Source organism: Sprattus sprattus (genome assembly GCF_963457725.1).
Source record: "Sprattus sprattus genome assembly, chromosome: 8".
NCBI lineage: Eukaryota > Metazoa > Chordata > Actinopteri > Clupeiformes > Clupeidae > Sprattus > Sprattus sprattus.
The window spans coordinates 18,076,393-18,095,509 of record NC_137927.1 but is presented as its reverse complement, the minus strand read 5'-3'; the positions used below and the strand labels follow the sequence as shown (position 1 = coordinate 18,095,509).

Sequence of the window (19,117 nt, the reverse complement as noted above, 5' to 3'; positions counted from 1 at the left end):
TCCTCCGAGGTTGACCTCGCTCAGTGCACTGTTTCTCTCCACAGGAGCAGTCGGTGTGTGTGTGTGTGTGTGTGTGTGTGAAGCCTGTGCAGCAGGCGAGTGGGCTGCTGCTTCTACCGCCACCGCTGCTACCGCTGCCTCCGTAGCTGTTGCTGCTGCTGCTGCTGCCTGTGCTGCTCTGTCCTCCCCTCAGCAGCGTCAGAGCTGCTCCTGCCTGCCTGACAGCAGCGCGGAGTAAAGCAGAGCAGAGCAGAGCAGAGCAGCCGTCAGCCTTGCAGCAGAGCACGCCTCCCAGTCCTGCCGCTGACATGGAGAAGGTAAGACGCTTTAGTCAGAGTGCATTAGCCCCCCTCTCTCTCCCTTTCTCTCTCTCTCGCTCTCTCTGTCTAGCTATCTCTTAGCCACTGCCTCTCTTTCTGTTCTATCTATCTCTGTTTCCATCTCTGATTCCCTCTTCCTCTCTCTGTCTCTGTTTTACAGGGTGCACGCCTTACCCCTTCTTCCCACTATCTGACAGTAGTTGTGTTAGCTGTGTTCAGTAGTTTGCTGTAGGAGGCATGCAGTGAAGTGCAGTGCTTTTAATAGGGTTAGCTATTGCATTAATTAGTAGGTGCAGGAAATGGTATTGTAATTCGCTCCTGTTTATTCCTGCCATTGTGCGTTGTGCATGAATTAATATCCTTTGAGCACAGAGGAAATAATCAAATGTCAAACAGAAATGAAACAGGTCCCAGAGCTTTCCTTAGCTGATGGTTATCCTTCGTGACTCAATCTTTACTTAAAAGGTGAGGTGTCTACCAGTGTTTCTGGAGTGCGTGTCATGTTGTAATGAGGTTTGATGAGTTGTTTTAAAAATGCATTGTATTGCAAATTGTTATATTGCATTTGAAGACAGTTGTTATTATGGTACCCCCTTCCTCTCCCCACCTACTCATACTAAGCAGTTACCCCTGGGGGTGCCTGTATTATCCTCAAAGGTAACAGACAAGCGAGCAAATTCAAATTCATTCTCTATACAAATGTAAATGAAACCTTTCCTTCAAAGCATCCAGCAACAGTAAAAATGGATATAATGCCGTTTTTGAGCTAGGGAAAGGCTCCTCTAGTCTCACCACACTTAACAGACTTTTTAAGCCCATGTGTTCTGGCATGGTTAAAAAATATGTTGAATTAAGTTATGTGATGTAAAAGTAATGAGGTAATGAGACATCATCATCTGTGTACTTCCTGTCTGTCTACTGCAGCGCTGCTCAGAATGTCCCGACCTGCGAGCGGCTCAGAGCCTGTGCACCTCATGCAACAAGTGGCTGTGCTACCAATGCACCGACCTGCACCAACACCTCCGACCTGCGGCTCAGACCTCAGAACCGGGCCTTCTGCAGAGGTCTAGCGGCCCCATGATGCCTCCTGAAACAGCCAAGGGTCTGTCTCTCTCTCCCTCTCCTGTTCTGTGGCTCTCTGTGTAGTTTTGGTGCCTTTGGCTTAAAATATGAGACTTTTGCAGACTATTCAGCCCACTGCTTCCTTTAGCCAATTCCTTATCTGTGCTTGTTAATACTCTCCGAGGAGGAAGGCTGCTGAATAATGCATCCCATGCGAATAAATGGGAATAACCATTCCTGTGATGTATTATGGTTTTTTTATTTTTCATGTGACCCATTTTCTCGAAACAGATACATGCTGTGCAAATCACAGCACAATCTAACCAGCAGTCACAGCATTTAACTAAGTAGCGAGACAGGTTTTTATCTAGAAGTGTGCCGGTACATTCCATACATGTGTTTCGATGTTAAGCTCGGCCTAAAAAAGAGCTGATACTCTAATTCATTTGTGAGAATCTAATGCGGTGCAGGTGAGAGCGCAGACCTGTAAACAGGATGTGGTCAGTCGCCAGAGCGTATGTTGGGTTGCAGGAGCTTGTGATGTGTGAGTGAGTGCATGCAGCACCGTCATACTAACCCTAGAGCCAAGGTACTGTCAGACAAACGAGCCCGGTCAGAAGTGACAGTTGGGTCTTGAAGATGTAGGTCATGTGAAAGCACTGTGGTCTTATAGCGTTGATCTGAAAACATTGTGAAGTAGTGGTATTGATCTGCAAGCAATGTGAACTTCAGAATAGTGCTTATATAGTGTGTCATTTGTTTGGCAAATGGGTAGGATTTTTGGATGACATGTGATGTGATACGCTCTCATACTGCACGTCACACAATAACAAAATCCCAGTCAACCATTATCCTATTAATTGCCCTCATTTGCCAAAACAAGATTATGTGGTTATCCTCACAAGCCTTGGGTTTGTTTTTTGGAAAAATTCCTCAAATACTTCTGCCATGTATACTTACAAGAACATTATTGCCTATCAAGCTCTTTGCCAGTTCCCTTTATTTATCCTGACAGAGCCAAAGCTTTTCTGGGGCTCTTCAAAAGCAGCTTGGGGCACGTCAGACACTCTCATTTCACTGAAGTCTGTGATAAAACGTCAGTGTAATGATCAGAAATTAACTCTGCTCCGTATATTTTTGCCCTAACCTTTGCACCAATGATGCATGGCCATGTCCAGAGACATTAACAAGGTTTTAATGAAGCTATATTTTATTCTGGTTTGTAAAAGCGCTGTTCCAGCCACGGAGCAGCTCTTCACGCTTCATGTTGCCGTCTTGTAACCTATTTTGTTCAACATTTCAGGCTTCACTGTAATCAAATCACTCAACGCACTCAGATTTCATAGGCATATGAGGGTAGAATGTTTAATGAGTTTATAATACTTCAAATTGTGTTTTTATTGCTGAATCCTATAGACTCAACCATACACTGCTGAATAAGTATATTTCTTTGCTTTTTTAAAATCCATAGTGTGTGCCGAGAGACAGCATAACTGACTCCATTAGTTAGTTGTCTTATTTTACACAGACTGCTTATTGGATTTCAGTGCCAGCAGAAGCTATCTGTATGCTAAGTGCTACCCCACCATTATGCCCTGCAGGCTCTGCCTACTGTGCCCATGCCCATGCTGGCGCCACGTGCCCCCTCCACAAGCAGGAGCCTCTGGAGCTCTTCTGCGAGATGTGTGACCTCCTGACCTGCAGCAGCTGCCACCTGTCTGCGCACAAGGATCACCGGTGAGTTCCCAGAATTCTAATACAAAGCCTTCGCCACAGCAAAGAGATACTGATCAAAGGAACTAGGGGACTGGAGGGTGCAATAGAGATGCACTCAAATGCAGTGGACAGGATTTTCAGGAAGATGTCAAGTCATGAATTAGCTTTTCAGGCACCATGGCAGTGTCAGACCTTCATATTTTTTCATAAAGCACTTCTAAGGACGTGCTCTATGCTACTCAATAGCCTAATCATTTGTCGTAAATAAAGCTGCCTTTTGTGATTTTAATGATAGATGTGTTTGCAGAGAGGAGAATGCTTTTTTGTTTGTAGCTGGATGGTGATGATGCTGAGAATTCAAAGTTTTCATAAATCTTACCTCAGCGTTCTATCCCTGTCAATAATCCAGCATGATTATTTTATTGCACACGTCTCAGAAACCTACAGTAAATACATTATTGACATACAGACATGAATTGACTATTATGGATCTTTATCTTCAGGGTAGTGCATGCTGGGAAGGCCCTGGAGGACCAGCGCTGGCTCTTTGAGAACCTGATGGCTCGTGCCGAGGAGAAGAGATCTGTGGTGGAGAACACTGCCAAGCAGATCAAGGACAGGTGAGCTTTTTAACCTGCACCCCTGTCCCCCCGCCTCCCCTCCCCCTCCCCTTCCCTCCCCTCCAAAGGCTCTATACTTCGCCAGCACCAGCTTTATGTCACAGCCTGTGGGGTAGCAGTCATCAAAGCCATACCAAGAGGAAATGCAAAAACCTGTTCATCCTATTAAAGAAGCAGGGAGTGTCAGAGCATCACAGAGCTTAGATCTACATATTTATAAAAGTTATAATGTCATGACTTGAAGTCATCACCTGCTACACCTTGTTAAAGGGGAAGAGATTAGTCAAATCTCTATATATTTCAGGATGTACATCAAACTTGTTTTATGTTATGTTCTGGCAGGCCTGTAAGTAATCAGATTGTCATGTTATTTTTCCTTTCTCTCTTTTTTCCCAGGATGCACAGCGTAAAAGTCACGCAGAGGAGGGCAGAGAACCAGATTAAAATGGCAAAGATGATTATGATGAATGAGCTTAACAAACGGGCCAACCTATTAATAGAGCAACTGGAGGTAATTACAACCCCCCCTCCCCATTCTGAACACTTCCAGCGGGTTCATCTCCAATGTCCAACTAACCATGAACGTGCATGCTTCAAATCACGAGTACTCCTCCTAGCATAATATCATTACAAGCAGAGAGGGAGCATGGAAAGAATGATGGAACGAAGTGAGGGAGAGATCATAAACGTCATGTCAAATGAGTGCAGATGTGGATTCAGGGAAACATGAAAGCCTGATTTTAATCATCTGGCTATTAGCTCAACCGGTGGGGAGATATGCACAAGGGTGTCAGTTTTGCTTCCCCTCCCTTCTGTCCAGAGTGTCTCCAGTAACTTTAAGCGACGTCTGGAGGACCAGCTGCAGGGGGCGATAGAGACCTGCAGCACACTGGATCAGGTGCAGAACTTCATCTCCTGGGCAACCACCCATCACCAGAGGAGCCCACTACTCTTCAGCAAAGAACTGGTAGAGACTTCAATTGCCAAGTACATTTGGTCAACAACACTTAATGCTAACAATTCAATAAACCCACACTGAAGGTTAAACTTGTATGTTGTATTTTTCTAGATGACATACCAGATGCAGCATGTTCTAGAGCCACAGCTTCACTCAGACTCTTGGGCCCCAGTGAAAATCAAGTTCAACTGGGATGCCAGTTTTTGGACAAAACAGATCTCAAACTTGGGTAAAGCTGTGAACCAGTCTTTTCTTATATGTCCATTTCATTTCTTTTGTAAATAGTTTCATGGTATTTGTGGCTGTATGTGCTTTGAATTCATTTCATCCGGACATAGACTGGAACCGACAGATTGTCTTAAATCGACACAGCGCACAACTATTTGTTCTCGCTCTCTTTAGGTCAGCTGACCGTTGAGGGGGGCAGCTGTTCATTCTCCGAGGGCCTTGCCCATCATGGCATCCTGAGGCCCCAACCCGTTGCCTGCATCGCTGTGCCCTCTCTGTACCATGGCCTGCCGGACCAGGGCTGTGCCTACCAGACCTGCTGCCAGACCCAGCTCTGCTGCCTGCACTGCATGCCTCCCCAGCTCGTGTCCGGCATCCCGGGCACAAGGGAGAAGACCCAGCAAGAGCCAGGCCCCCACACCATGGTGAGCTGCAACCACAGCCCCCCGCCGCTGTGCCAAACCCTTCTGGGGCCCACAGGGCAACAACCCCAGCAGATAGTTGCTAGGCAGATGGAGGGAGATCCCAGCTCCCAGCTCCAGCTAAGCTCCATGAGTGCCTCTTCTGGACATTACCCAACCACCGACCCCTCAGCAGCCCCATACCCTCTCCTGCCCCAGGGGGAGCAGCTCCTTGACGGCCACGCCAAGGCAACACCAGAGCCCATTCAGAGTCAGGCCTCCGTCAGAGGACCTCCAGCCACAGACCCTACGGAGACAGAGCAGGAGCTTCTGCCTGGAGCAGTGGAGGCTGGGAGCCCTGCGCCGTCATCAGGAGATCTCGGCATGAAGCAGCACAGGGCTGATGGACTTGAACAGCTTTGCAGCAACAGTGCAGCTGGCTGGGTGAGTGTGAGTGTGTGTGTGTGTGTGTGTGTGTGTGTGTGTGTGTGTGTGTGTGTGTGTGTGTGTGTGTGTGTGTGTGTGTGTGTGTGTGTGTGTGTGTGTGTGTGTGTGTGTGTGTGTGTGTGTTTCTGTGTGTGTGTGTGCAGTGGTAAAAGGTGCAAAAAGCAGCAACACTGGCTGATTTGGCTCAAGGTGCTCAGTGCTTCAGTTCTCTCATTTTGCTCACCACAATGAGGACAGCTCAGCCAACACCCTGCAGAAGTTCTCACCCAAGAATGGAGTGAAACATCTACACCACCTTATACCACCAGTCCTCAGACTCACACACACACATATTCTCACACACTTAGTCATATCTGTCAGATGACCACAGACCAGAAATATGGCCACAGGTGCATACATATGGCTGCATACTTGCAAAACACCCAAAAATAGCACGACAATTGTCTCAGCAACACACAAGCCTCTATTGTACCTTCTCAGCCTGCATTCATTTTAGCATTAGACCTAATACAAAAAGTCCCATGGTGGCTTTGGACACAGTCCTGTTTATAGAATATGTAATGCACTGTGATTCTGATTGAAGTCCTGCAGGGGTTGTATACTGAAAGCTTCATCAGACAGCAGTGCCTCCCCCCCCTGCAATATTTATCTTGACAGTGGAAATTAAACTGAAGCAGACAGCATCTCTCTATTTGGGCGCGAGGAGATGCGGATGCACACTGACAGCTGCTGACAGCACCTCAGGAGACAGATGGTGGGACAGAGCTGCTTCTGAGTGCGATTGGTGGCGGTGGCAGCGGCGGCAGGGAACAAAAGCAGCACGCCAGACCCACCACACCGTCAGTGCTCTGGGCTGGTGGACGCGTGCGCCCTTCAGCTCCACTCAACGCATCAGTGTCAGCACTAGCCTACTATTATTAGATACCTTTAGATGCCACTGTTTGGGTAAATTATGGGTGTGTGTGTGTGTGTGCGTGCGTGTGTGTGTGTGTGTGTGTGTGTGTGTGTGTGTGTGTGCGTGTGTGTGTGTGTGCGCGCGTGTGTGGGGCGAGAGAGAACAATCAAAATCTCTTTCCCCCTGCAAGTATTGTACTCTGGAGGCAAATTAGTGCAATGTTTATTTATTTAAGTCATCTACTTCAGACTCTCCCCACAGTTGTGATTTAGAAAGTGAGACAAAGAGAGGAGGGGGGTAAGAATGTGGGTGTAGCCACATATTTACTTAACCTGGCATTAATGAGGTACCTGGGGATTTGACAGTGAGAAGCTGACAGTGAGATTTTCTATACTAGTTCCTGTTCAGCGCCTCACCAGTCTTACTCGGCTGTGTCACTGGCTAGATAAAGTCTAGCACAATCTCCTCTCCTCTAGGGCACAGAGCAGGTAAGCCTTTTTAATCACCCCGTAATTACCAACACCGTATCAGTGTCAGCTTTTGGAGATCTGCATAAGATGGTGGATGAGAGAGAGGCAGAGTGAGAGTGTGAGAGAGAGAGGGGGTGGGGTGGAGGGGCTGTGAAAACATGGGCTACTGCCTCTTCATCTGACATTTGTCACCAAAAGGGAGGGATGCAGTCGCCTGGGCTTTCTGGAAACTTCTCGCATTAGTGAAATTATGATGTGAGAAGAAAGGGCAATAGAGGAGAGACAGAGAGAGAGAGAGAGAGAGAGAGAGAGAGAGAGAGAGAAAGAGAAAGAGACAGAAGGCGAGTGAGAACGAGAGAGAGAGAGATAGAGAGAGAGAATGAGGAAGTCTAATCTGTGATGTGTTAATACTGCTTTTTCAAAGAAGCCTTCACTGGCCCAGATGTGGATTTACATAGGATAATTGGCGCAAAAATTAAGCCGTTCTTTATCAGGAGAATTATTTCACTGTGCTGAGGGGTGTGTGGAGAGCCTCTTGCTACTAGGTGTGGGGCTGTGATTACATTAGTGTTTCTTCCAAACAGACACAGTGTGCAGGCAGAGTGTGCCCTGAGTGTTTGTCACATTCAAGGTTGTCATTCTCTCCCCACCACCCCTTGCCTCCAGTGTCTTGTCACTGTTGCCATGGTTTTAGCTGAGGCTCTAGTCAGTGATGTGTAGAGTTCAGTGCTGAAAGCAAAAAAACAAAAACATATTGTTGTTGTGTTGTTGTTGCTGTTGACTCTGAGTTGCCGTTGACATTGTTGTTATTCTTGCCTGTCAGGGATCCTCCCCGCTCGAGATGTCGGCGTTGGCAGAGGGGAGCCCGGCCGAGTCCCAGAGCCTGTCGCTGGTAGCCAGGAGGACGCGGTCTCAGAGAGGCTCGGCGGAGCACAGGAGCCCCTCTCAACACTGGCCCTCAGGGGCCCCTCACAGCCTGACAACGGCTCCCAGGGACCAGGGAGGTGCAGCTGAGCAGGTGTGTTTAGAGTGTGTGGGGTGGAGGAGGGGAGGGGACTGAGGGGAAGAGCAGAGAGGTGTGAGATGTGTGCTGCTATGGAGACTCTGTTGAAAACAATTACCTGGTCACTTAGAGCTACACAATCCTGGATAGGCTCCTTACTCCTGAGGTGGGACTATTGTCTGGGAGTTTTAAAATAAAGTTGAGTTTTTCGGTGAACATGCATCTTCAAAGGCTCCTTAAACACTGTGTTATTGAACAGCATTGGCAACATTACAGATATTACCATCTCAGTAAGCCTCAGCATTTGATCAAATCTAACTTTAAGAGAAACTAAGACTCAGGGATTAGGCCTTTAGGATGTCCGTCATAAAGGAGAAAGCAGGTGATGTACTAGGAAGAACAGGCAAATCTCAGGCTACTGCTACCTTCAGAGTTGAATATTTCATGCTGTGCATACTATTCACCATCCAATCTTTTTTTATGCTTTTGAGTGCATTTCAGTGTCCAGGCTTGCCATCAATCTGTAGGCTTGTATGTAGTCTAGTCTGTCATAGGAGTCAGCGCACATTCCCAAACACCAGCACACAGCACACTTTCACAACAAGTCACAAATTAGCACAAAACAGAGCTGAGAACAAACCTAACAATAGCTGTTGCCCTGGTAACACTCAGGATTTGTGTTAATGGTGCGTGTTGTTTTTGATTCTTTCTAAAGATGCCTAATGAATGGTACGGTACCTGACTAATTGTTTTCCAAAAGCCTTACCCACAAGCTTTACGGCAACCATTAAGAAGAGCAGTAATCACAAGTTCATTTTCCACACTCCATGTTGCAATGCCTCGTCCATCCCACCAAATTTGTAGCTCTCCATCCTCAATCCTGCCATTTAGGCTGTTATCTCTTTCCCTCTTCATCTCACAGGCGCTCCTTCTGTTATCAGTCCTCTGTTGGGTATTTTTAGCTCAACCTCCCTCCCTTTCTCTCCACACACAGAGTGGCAGTGCCCAGGAGAGGAGCGTTGCCTTGGATGAAGTACTGAGCAGGGGACCACAGCCAGGTGGCAGCTCTCGCTGTCTCACCACCTACAAGACAGAGCCAGGTACAGCTCCGCTCCGCTCCACCCGCACACCTGATAAGCCCAGATCTAGAACTGGTGTAGCAGCGGTGGCCGGGCACTCACTTTTCCACTTGACTACTTTTGTGAGGTTCTGTCACACTGCTGCCACTCCCTCTATGACTCACTGGGTGGTTTTGGGAGTCATTTGCTTAGTTTTAGTTTTACTCCTCTCCATGTTGTGGGGAGATTACTGGTCAGGTCATGACTAATTTGATTTCTTTTTGTTGTTGTTAGAAAACGTTTGTGTGTATGCGTATAACAGTCCTGGACACAAGCACGGCACAAAGAACAAGCTAGCGACAAAGACCACGGGCAGCAGGTACACCTTTGTATATGGCATGAAAAATATTTAAATTGAAGCTGTTTATCTCCAGGAAATATGGGATCCTGACTTATGCCCCTTCTCCTCTTCTTGAGCAGTGAGGCAGGAGTCGGCCCAAAGGTGCCTGTTGTCTGTCTGGAGAGGCTGAAGATCCTGGTGTCCCGTTGTCCTCCTCACAGTCAGCCAAACACACCCCTCTCCCAGGACAGGGGGCTAAAACCAGTTGAACTGACTGGACATCACGTCGTTGAGGTATCTTATCTGTGCAGCTAAGCTCCAAGTCTGAGTCTGTTACAAAATTAGGGCATGATATTCCCAACACAGTGATGTAACAAAATCACAATATGGTGTATTGCAAAGTAGGACAAGGAGGCCAGTTAAAACCCCCAGAGCTGCTCAATGTTCTCGGCTCTTTCTGCCAAGCAGGTGTCTAGAGGGGATTCACCGCTGGCTCGAGAGGATCATCCCACGGTCTCAGAAGACTCTCCAGAGCTTCCTGTTGCTGTCTCATCACCCAGCCTGACAGAAAGCCCTTGGCATTCCGATGGAGAGGAATGCAGCTCAGATAAACTGCTAACACCAGAGGCTTCTTTTACTGATCCGGAGCCTGCCAGTGTGCCTGACACAGAGTCAGAGCCTCCGCCAGAGACTGCCTCTGTGACTGACCTGGGATCAGAGGGCAACCTGGGTTCAATGCCTCATCGGGATTGGGATCCCAGCTCACAAGGCGACTCGAACCCTGAATCCGAGTTGGACCTGGAGTCCGAGCGGCCGGCTGAGACGGAGCTGTCCTCCTCCGGCGACTCTGAGCCAGAGTCGGAGATGGACTCGACGGCCGAAGTGGCCATGTGCCCGGAGCCGGGATCTGAGCAGCCGCCGGCAGAGGAGTCGCTTCCGTCTTCTGAATCCAGCCCACAGCTAGAGGAGCTGCCTGACCCGGCTCCCCTCGGGGAGCACCAAGACACGGCAGAGGCGGAGGTGGAGGCAGAGGCTGAGGTGGAGATGGAGAACGAGGACTTCTGTGCTGTGTGCCATATCGGTGGTGAGCTGCTCTGCTGCGACCGCTGCCCCAAAGTCTACCACCTCTCCTGCCATGTGCCCTCTCTGCTCAGCTTTCCAACGTAAGCCAGCCAGCCCTCTCGAGGGGCTGCAGTATGCGTCTGAGTCACTGGTACTTGCTGTGGTGTGAGTTTCGAAACATCGTGTCATGACTTTACTCATTCTGGGCAAACTCATTTAGATAGTGCATCCAAAAACAACAGATTTGAAAGAGCACCTTGCTTGCATGTTTTAAAATTCACAACAACAAAGCCTTAATGAATTCAAAGGCTATAGCTCAAAATGCGCCGCTATGATTAATAATTTATGAGTTGCAGGCAGCAGCCAGATTTCAGTTCATCAGCCTCTGAACCCCCCTGTTACTGCTTGGTGCAGAGAGGCTAACAGCACTGGTGTATCCCCCTCCTCTCACCCTCCTCCCTGCAGGGGTGACTGGGTGTGCAGCCTCTGCCGGGATGTGCAGCAACCCGAGGTGGAGTACGACTGCGCCAACACGCGTCTGAGCGCGGAGCTCAAGGGGAAGGCCCTGCCATACGGCCTGTCTGCCTGTGACCTGAGGGTGAGAGAAACAGATGCTGCCCATCGACTATACCCCATAACGACCCCCCCGTCCCCCCCCCCCCCCCCTCCACTCTACCCCAATATCTAATTAAACCTAAGGCCGGTCTCACTCCTACCCTCCGGGGTCAAAGTGAAAGGATAAACAAGTCAGCTCGCAGATAAGGGTTTCTCTTTTGCACGTTGTTGTGTTCTCCACCCGCAAGAGTCAAGTGCAAGGTGAAAGCGGTTATCTGCATCAGGAAGCATGACAGCTTAAAGACAGGAGGGGTGTTTGTTGCATGCAAAGTAGAGAGGAGCTCAGCTAATGCATGTGCAACACTCTCAGCATTAGATTTTCTGGCAGATTTTGTAGAGTTTACGGTGAGCTTGTTTGGTAAGATCCAACCCCCACCCTCATGTGCAGTGCAGTGTAATTAGATCTGTCCTCACGCTCTTTTCCTTTCTCCACCTCTCTCTCTCTCACTCTGTCTTTCTTTCTCTCTCTCCCTGGCCTACAGAAATGTGAGAAGCTTACTCTGCTCATCTGCGCCCACGCCTTGAGTGCTCCCTTCCATGAACCTGTGAGCCCACTGGTGAGTGACTCCAGGCTACATAGGCATGACTTACAAAACACACACTTGTACACACACTTTCATAATAACTATGTAAATCTGTGTCAGAATGCCATTGGACAGGTCACCAGGTAGGGTTGACAAGCGCTCATTACTGGGTTAAATGTTGGGAGAAGCAGAGAGGGAAAGGCTGACTTGAAAGATGACTGGAGATGGGAACAAAATGAGATACTGTGATGACCTCTATTAGTTAAACTATTAAGAAAAGCCAATTAATTTGAGAGCAGTTCACACCCCCTCCAAAATCCAATTTCAGGCTCTGATTATGAATGATGAATATACGAATAGCTGCCTCAGTGAAAGGATCAGAAGTATAAATTAATGATTTTCTGTGTTGGGATTCCAAGGAGCTTGTAGGAATTCAGAGACCTTTGAAAAAAGTCTTGAATATGATGAATTACTGAGTCCTCTAAATGCACATTTGACCTCTCTGCTCATAACACAGGGCAAAGCAAAAATAACGAAACATTTTTTTTGAAGAAATTGCTATTCTCTTTTTCCCTTTTCTTCTGCCCAGGCCCGCCACTATTATCAGATAATCAAAAGGCCGATGGACCTGTCAGTCATCCAGGGCAAGCTGAGTAGATCCAGCCACATGCACTACTTCACCCCCGAGGAGTTTGTGGCTGACGTCTCTCTCATGTTCAGGAATTGTGCGAAATTTAATTACGTGAGTGAACCTGTGCCTTTTTTTTGGGTGCGCTCCAGCTCCACTGATGGGAGACGTTGCATATTTTATTATGTAATTAATGTATGCATTCTTAATCCTCTACCGTTTGGCTTTGCACACACGGTGAAAATGGGCACTACGGTGCAGCTGTGAAGCCCGGCTGCTGAAAACATTCCAGTTAGGCCCTGCCACTGCCACAGTAATGAGACTCCGCTTTCTCATATCCTGTTTAATTTATTTGACCTGAAATAGATTATCCTTATTTGCATGCATATTGTGGATGGTTATGTTTTCAAAAGATGCATTATTATTTTCTGCCTCCCACACTACTGCGCAAGATCCTGCTGCAGTACTCCTGCGCATACAGTTATTTATCCTCAACATCTACAATGCATGAGGATGGATATGTCTGCTGGTTGAAGGAATAGTGTCAATCTTTAAGGAAAGATGTTCATAGTTAGAGACCTTAATGATGGTTTCCAGGGGAGGGAGTCCTTAGAAGTATACATTTTAGGTAGCTTCAGCTTGTCCCCTTAGTAAAACCCTTAGTAAAACATTCTAACTGGCTCTCTGTGAAAAAGAGCCCTTTTGTAAAACTGAATGGAAAATCATTTTTATCTTCAAAGCAATTTCATTTAGGGTCCTAAGCAAAACTTTTTAAGATTCTTTTATGAGGACCACAGCCAAAGAGTGTAAGTGTTTCCCATCAGGAAGAAAGCTACAGGGTTGAATAGGTGACCTCTTGTTCCATAGATAAGGGAGGAGATAAATGAGTGTGATGAATTATGAAATGTGTGATGCTTTCAGCTTTGTCCTTATCCTCTCTCTGCCCCACAGCCAGACTCAGAAGTGGCTCAGGCCGGCCACAGCCTGGAAGCATTCTTCACCTCGAGTCTGAGGGAGGTGTTCCCCAACCAGGCCTTCACATCAGCTGAGGTGGAGGATTCAGACAGTGACGAGTATGAGGACCAGGGCCAGGTGGCCCTGAAAGGCTTCTCCTGGCCCGACAGGAGGGAACAGAGCCACAGGAAGAGGAAAAGGAGACACTCTCTCAATTGCAGGAGGCATCAATTCTAGCTGACACCTGCTTAGACTGGAGAAATTAGTACAAGATGTGAAGCCAGAAATGGCTGGCTTTGTTTCTGCGCTGCGGAGTTCTTCACACTTCATATACTTCACACTTCCCTGATGTGAAAATATTTTAAGTGCATTTAACACAAGTATTTACCGTGCTTCTCTAAGATGATGTAGTTCGAGCAAATGTAATATGCAATGTTGCCTGCCTTCATGTTTTAAAACTTTATATGCCTTTATATACTGCCTTTTTAGAAACTGTTTTTTATTTTAACTATATACTGTCAGGTTCAATATATTGTATCATGTTCTTTGCTCTGACAAAGTTGATATAGGTAAATGTTGCTATGGTACTTTAATATCCAGTTATGAATTGTCTTTTTATGGTGGATCAATGGTTGCTGGCAACGGTGAAGTAGTAACAATATATGATTATTGTTCATTTTTATCATACGTATTTTAGATTTTTAAGAACAAGATTTTGTTTCGGTTATCTATATATTTACCGTTTGTTTCAGGTTGATTTTTCTTACTGTGATAGCTGGAATATCCTATAGAGGGCGCTGTGTCTCTAGTGATTCCAAAAACAGCAATGGCATCAGGTTCACATTGAACTTCGTGGTCGTCTGAAAGAGATGACTAAACCTCCATGCTATGAAAGACATTGGGCTGGTTATTAATATAGATGAACGTTGTCAGGGTATTGTTTCACACATGCTAGAATTCTCAGGTTGAATGGAAAATGTTTCTTGTGTCTACTAGTCTTCAATTGGCAGAGAAGACACAGTGGGATTATGTTGAATTATGAGTGGAAAGGTGCCGTTACTGTTTAAGAATCTGGGACCTTTTTGTAATACACTGATTTCTCTGGCTGCAGCTTCTGTGTAGATTAGCCTTGTTGATGTTCCAATCAAATGAAAATGCTACCTGTAACAATATTCCTGTATTAGTGGCTGGAATGTATTGAGCTTACAGACTGAAATATAGGCCTACTGTTAAGAAAACACTGGATGGCATTCAAATAAATATATCCTGGAGGTCACTTTACTCAAGTTTAACAGCAGTATTCCTCATTCTACTGATTATGAGTCTTGTATTTTCATAATTCCTGAGTTGAGAATAACAATGCGGCAACAAAGCAATGAAAAATCCTTGATTTCACTGCAGGGGAAAAAAACATATCAACAGTTCAATTGAGTCCTATATGATCTCTTGTGCAGAAGGGAACTTGAAAGAACAGTTGAAATGGCCTGTTTTATTTTGAGGTAGACTTGTGATTAGTCTAAGAGTCAGACAATAATCTTTAAAGTATGCTAATTCTGTGCCATTCAGCTGAAGCACTCAGGTTTGACAGAATGAGGTTGTGATTTGTATGGTGAAGTCTTCACTGAAGATATTCTGTGGAGGCAAACATGTGGCTGCTATTGAATGGATGAACCGATTCAGATGGTTGATGTGGAAAAATGCAGAAAGTAGGCTGTACCTAGAGGTTCACATACTGCAAACTGCCTCTTCAGTCTTAGCTGTTCACTTCATTGGCTATATGGAAATAGATTTTTTTAATCTACTTACTACCCCTAGTTTATGAATGTCATATAATATGTGTTGAGGGTTTGAAAGAATATTGCCCAAAGAAACAGTGTTTGTTTGTTTATAACTTATGTTAAGTTATGATTTGTCTTTTGAAATGCAGCACTTTTCTTTTAAAATGTTTGGTTGGTGGGTAATTTGCTGTACGGTTATTCAGGGGGTTCTGACACACTTACAGTCAAAGCAAGTGAATGATGTATGAGCAGGCCCCTTTTTTAAAACCACCACGCAATTCCAACTCAATTTTCTAATTCAATTACCTTGGAAAGCCCTGATTAAACCACCATGTCAGCGTTTAAAGCGCCCCTCATTGAAATGTTGCGCTGAGGGACAAGAATAACAGCCATGATGTTTGTGTTGGCCGGTGAGGTATGAGTTGATTTCTTCAGTGGCGAGCAGTCGGTTTCCAGAGTCTCATGCCTCTTGGACTCATTGTCTAGTAAGTGGGTTACCGGAGGCTCACATCGGACTGTGTGGAGGGTGTATCTACCGCAGATTAATACGGCCTGTCCCGTTCCCGGCCTTGAGCTCCTCCAAGGGCAACTGTCCAACAGGAGCCCCGGATCACATCATTACAAGCGTGGAGCACTGGGCCTCCATTTCAAAGTACATTTTCTTCCTTTTTTAAGTTATTCTAGCAAGAAAAGAAAAATGGCTTTTGGCCATGCTTGTTTGTCTGGTGAAGTCTGCCATCACATCAGTTGGTGACAGAATCTTAATGTCAGTTAAGATCAATCTAGTCTATACATATACACTCCCATATTACTAAGACTGTTAGTAAAGGGTTGTTCTAAATCCCCTAATTACACAAGGGGCACTTAGGAAGTTTAGCTTACTTGAAGGCATTACGACCTTTCCAAGTTAAATCTATGAAATTCATATAAACATGAAGATCTTTGTTTTTGTGTATCTGTTTCTGTTTATTTTAACATTAATATCTGCCTTTATTTCATGCACAGAGTCCTGCTTTCAACAATTTTGTAGCTGGTTGTTTTTTTGGTAATGAAAAAGAGCTTGGTAGGTGCTTTGCCCAAGAGACCAACAAATTGAGTGCTTTCAAATCTGAAAAAATTGCTGAAACTCAGTATTTACAATGTGCCAAGTCTGGCACTGATATTAAAGCTATGAAAGACTCATTTTTGAAAAAAGAGGATTTCTTGTCACACACTTCAATGAAACCTGATTTGGATTAGACCAAAACACCTTTTATAAAAGGCTTATTCAGTTATAATTATGATGAAAAAGCTGAGTTGGACTGCTGATGCCATCTTGGAGGGTGATAACATCTTTCAAAATGAGCAAGGGGGGGGGGGGGGGGGGGGGGGGGGGGGTGAAAGAGAGAGAGAGAAAGGGAGAGAGAAAAATACACTTCTGTAAATCTAGTTTGCCTTAAAATGAAATAACAAATCTCAGCGATCTTGGCCTTTCACAGCTTCATCTTTTAACCGATGATATTGAGATGGCACTTAAATCAGATCAGAGAAAGGAGAAATGGCTGGGGAAATTCTCCCAGTACCTGTAGGATTGGGCTGCAGAGTGCTTGTTTGAAGAGGGCGGACAAGCACATCATGGCTACCTCAAGCTTGTCTTTAAGACAGACATGATGTAATAACTGTGCCCTCAGCAATAACCTCATTTAGCTTGGACATGCAGCCAGCCAGACCATGGTGGAATTTCATCCCCTGGAGCTTGTTTGTAATGGCTCCATAAGGGCCATCGTGTTTAGCTCTGGCCATTTATGTATTTAATGTGCTGTTACTGTTCAGCTCAATAATATGGAAGATGGAAAATCGAGTGTTGCATGAGAAACTTCATATAGGTTTGATGCATGGTAGTGTACTCGTGTTCCTGAGAAGCAGTATCAAGTTTGACAGTACAGATGTTTTGACAATGGTTTTCTGCATGCAGAGACACATGAAGAACATCTCATAGTAGCACCATACTAGTCTTCCATAATAGTCTTCATTTTGTGGGTTAGCTCATGGCTAAGAAAAAAGAGAACAATACATTTTTCATAGTCTTGGCATACCTTATGCTTAAAATATCCTCTCTGCCAGTGTGTTCATAAGAACATATTCTTAATCGAAATAAGCTTCATCAGTCAGATTTGATTTATTGAAATACTCAGCCACCTTTATTCTCTGTCTTTGTTTTGATCCAAAATGAGATGTAAGACAAAAATAGAATTTAAGAACACAGTCAGTGTTAGGGAACGAGTGAAGGATCATGAGCCGTATTGCAGCCAGGCTGCGTTGTCTAGGGGGTTTAAAAACATTAAAGCAGAACACCTTACTTGTCCGCAACTTAAACAACACAATCTGAAACGTGCTATCCTACTCACTGACCCTACGTGGTGTGAGTACTTGGAAGTGAGACCTGGATAAGTGTGTGTGTGTGTGTTAGCTTAGTGAGAGCCTCAGGGAGTGATCACTCACTGGTGGCTTAGTCGCACTGATGGAGTTTATTTCCAAATACTGTTAATAACAATAATCAATTGCCTTGTATTAATATATTCCTTGTATAAATCATGTGCTTATGAAAGCAGGGACATGGCTTTTCTGTGTGTGTGTGTGTGTGTGTGTGTGTGTGTGTGTGTGTGTGTGTGTTTAACTTAAATTATTAGGTGCCACTTAGTCTGCATATGTACAAGAGCATGTTTAGACCAGAGGTGATAAGAAGGGTTGAACTGTGCTTCTTCCAACATTGTGCAAAACTGCCATCCTTTCAATAAAGGAAGCCTCGGACGATCCACCACGTGGTTATCCCTGCTCAAAGCTAAACTTCTGTCTATATAAACCTTGTGCGATGTATTTATCATTGCTTCACTTTCAGCCTTGTGCTGGGGGTGAATCCAATTGCAATTGTTGTTTGTCTAATAAATGTACTTATATGCAGCTCCGGAGTCCTGAGGTAACTAGGGTGAATTTTCACCTATCACGCACTCCTTGCCTGGTGGCTCTCTCTTCAACTGGTCGTTCACCAGCCCAAACGTTGGTCCGTTTGTTGTTCAAGTTTTCCTTATTTGGTGGTGTAAATCCAAATAGGGATCAAACTGCCTTGGGCTTTCCCCATGACACACATGTGGCACCAATCTCAAGGGAGACAGTTGGCCTTTCCCCCCACAAAGGACCTAACCTAATCGTGTGCCATGAGCCCCGGGCAGGTGTGATTTGACAAATTAGCCACACATAGTGACATCACTGAAGCCCTGGCTGTGGCAGTGCTTTCCCTACCATGTGTCAAACATATTATTGATGCCTTCTTTTTCATTACAAATGTATATTACTCTTTTGTTTGTACACAATACCAGATTGTTTTTCAATGCTTCTTTCAATTTAACATTTCAGCAAATGGACGTTGTCCAAGCACAATAGCAGGCTGCATGAAGCTTTTTCTCTTTTTTCATATTTTTGTCCTCAGCAGAGTTCTACTGAAAGGGGTCTGCATCTCCTCAAACGGCGGAGATAAAATGAAACATCACAGGATAATACGAGGACACGACGGTGAACTCCAGTGAACAAAGAAACCCCAGAGACAGGAAAAAACTATCTGTCACTGCAGAAAAGCAGAATGGACCAGTGAGGCAGTCCATGAAATTAAAGTTTGGATGATTGAATGGGTCTTTATTCTCATCCCACACTGCGCTGAAAAAAAGAGCTTCGAAATATCCCCATAGTTTTGCACCTTTCTTTCAAACTATTTTATGCATTTGGATCATAACAGGACTGCTACTTTGGGTACTGAAATGTGGTGGTCAGGTGTTAGCTGTTGAGAATCATCTCATAGTTAAGCTAAATGAGAACTACTATTCACAGTATTAAGTGTCTTTGTACCCATGACAGCTTTGCCCATGACTCCCACTGTGCTCCTGGCTGGAGCATTGGTAGCTTTTGCCCACTATAACTGTATAAAAGAGAAATGCAAAAAAAATAGTTTGTGTACCCACAATATGCTCTGTGCCTCTTGGTGACTTACTGAATCATAAAACTCAG

At 45.4% G+C, this 19,117-nt stretch overlaps 1 protein-coding gene across 1 annotated transcript; it reads left to right on the top strand.

Moving 5' to 3' along the window:
- Positions 1-308: 308 nt before the first annotated feature.
- Positions 309-13,538, top strand: trim66 (tripartite motif containing 66; the record flags this gene model as incomplete). Its single annotated transcript, XM_080843522.1, has 17 exons — positions 309-317; positions 1,245-1,422; positions 2,984-3,119; positions 3,602-3,718; positions 4,115-4,229; positions 4,539-4,685; positions 4,788-4,905; positions 5,079-5,749; positions 7,941-8,135; positions 9,115-9,220; positions 9,473-9,557; positions 9,656-9,812; positions 9,987-10,681; positions 11,046-11,178; positions 11,678-11,752; positions 12,309-12,461; positions 13,299-13,538. 17 exons carry the CDS (start codon positions 309-311, stop codon positions 13,536-13,538), a joined length of 3,330 nt encoding a protein of 1,109 aa, XP_080699648.1.
- Positions 13,539-19,117: the final 5,579 nt, after the last annotated feature.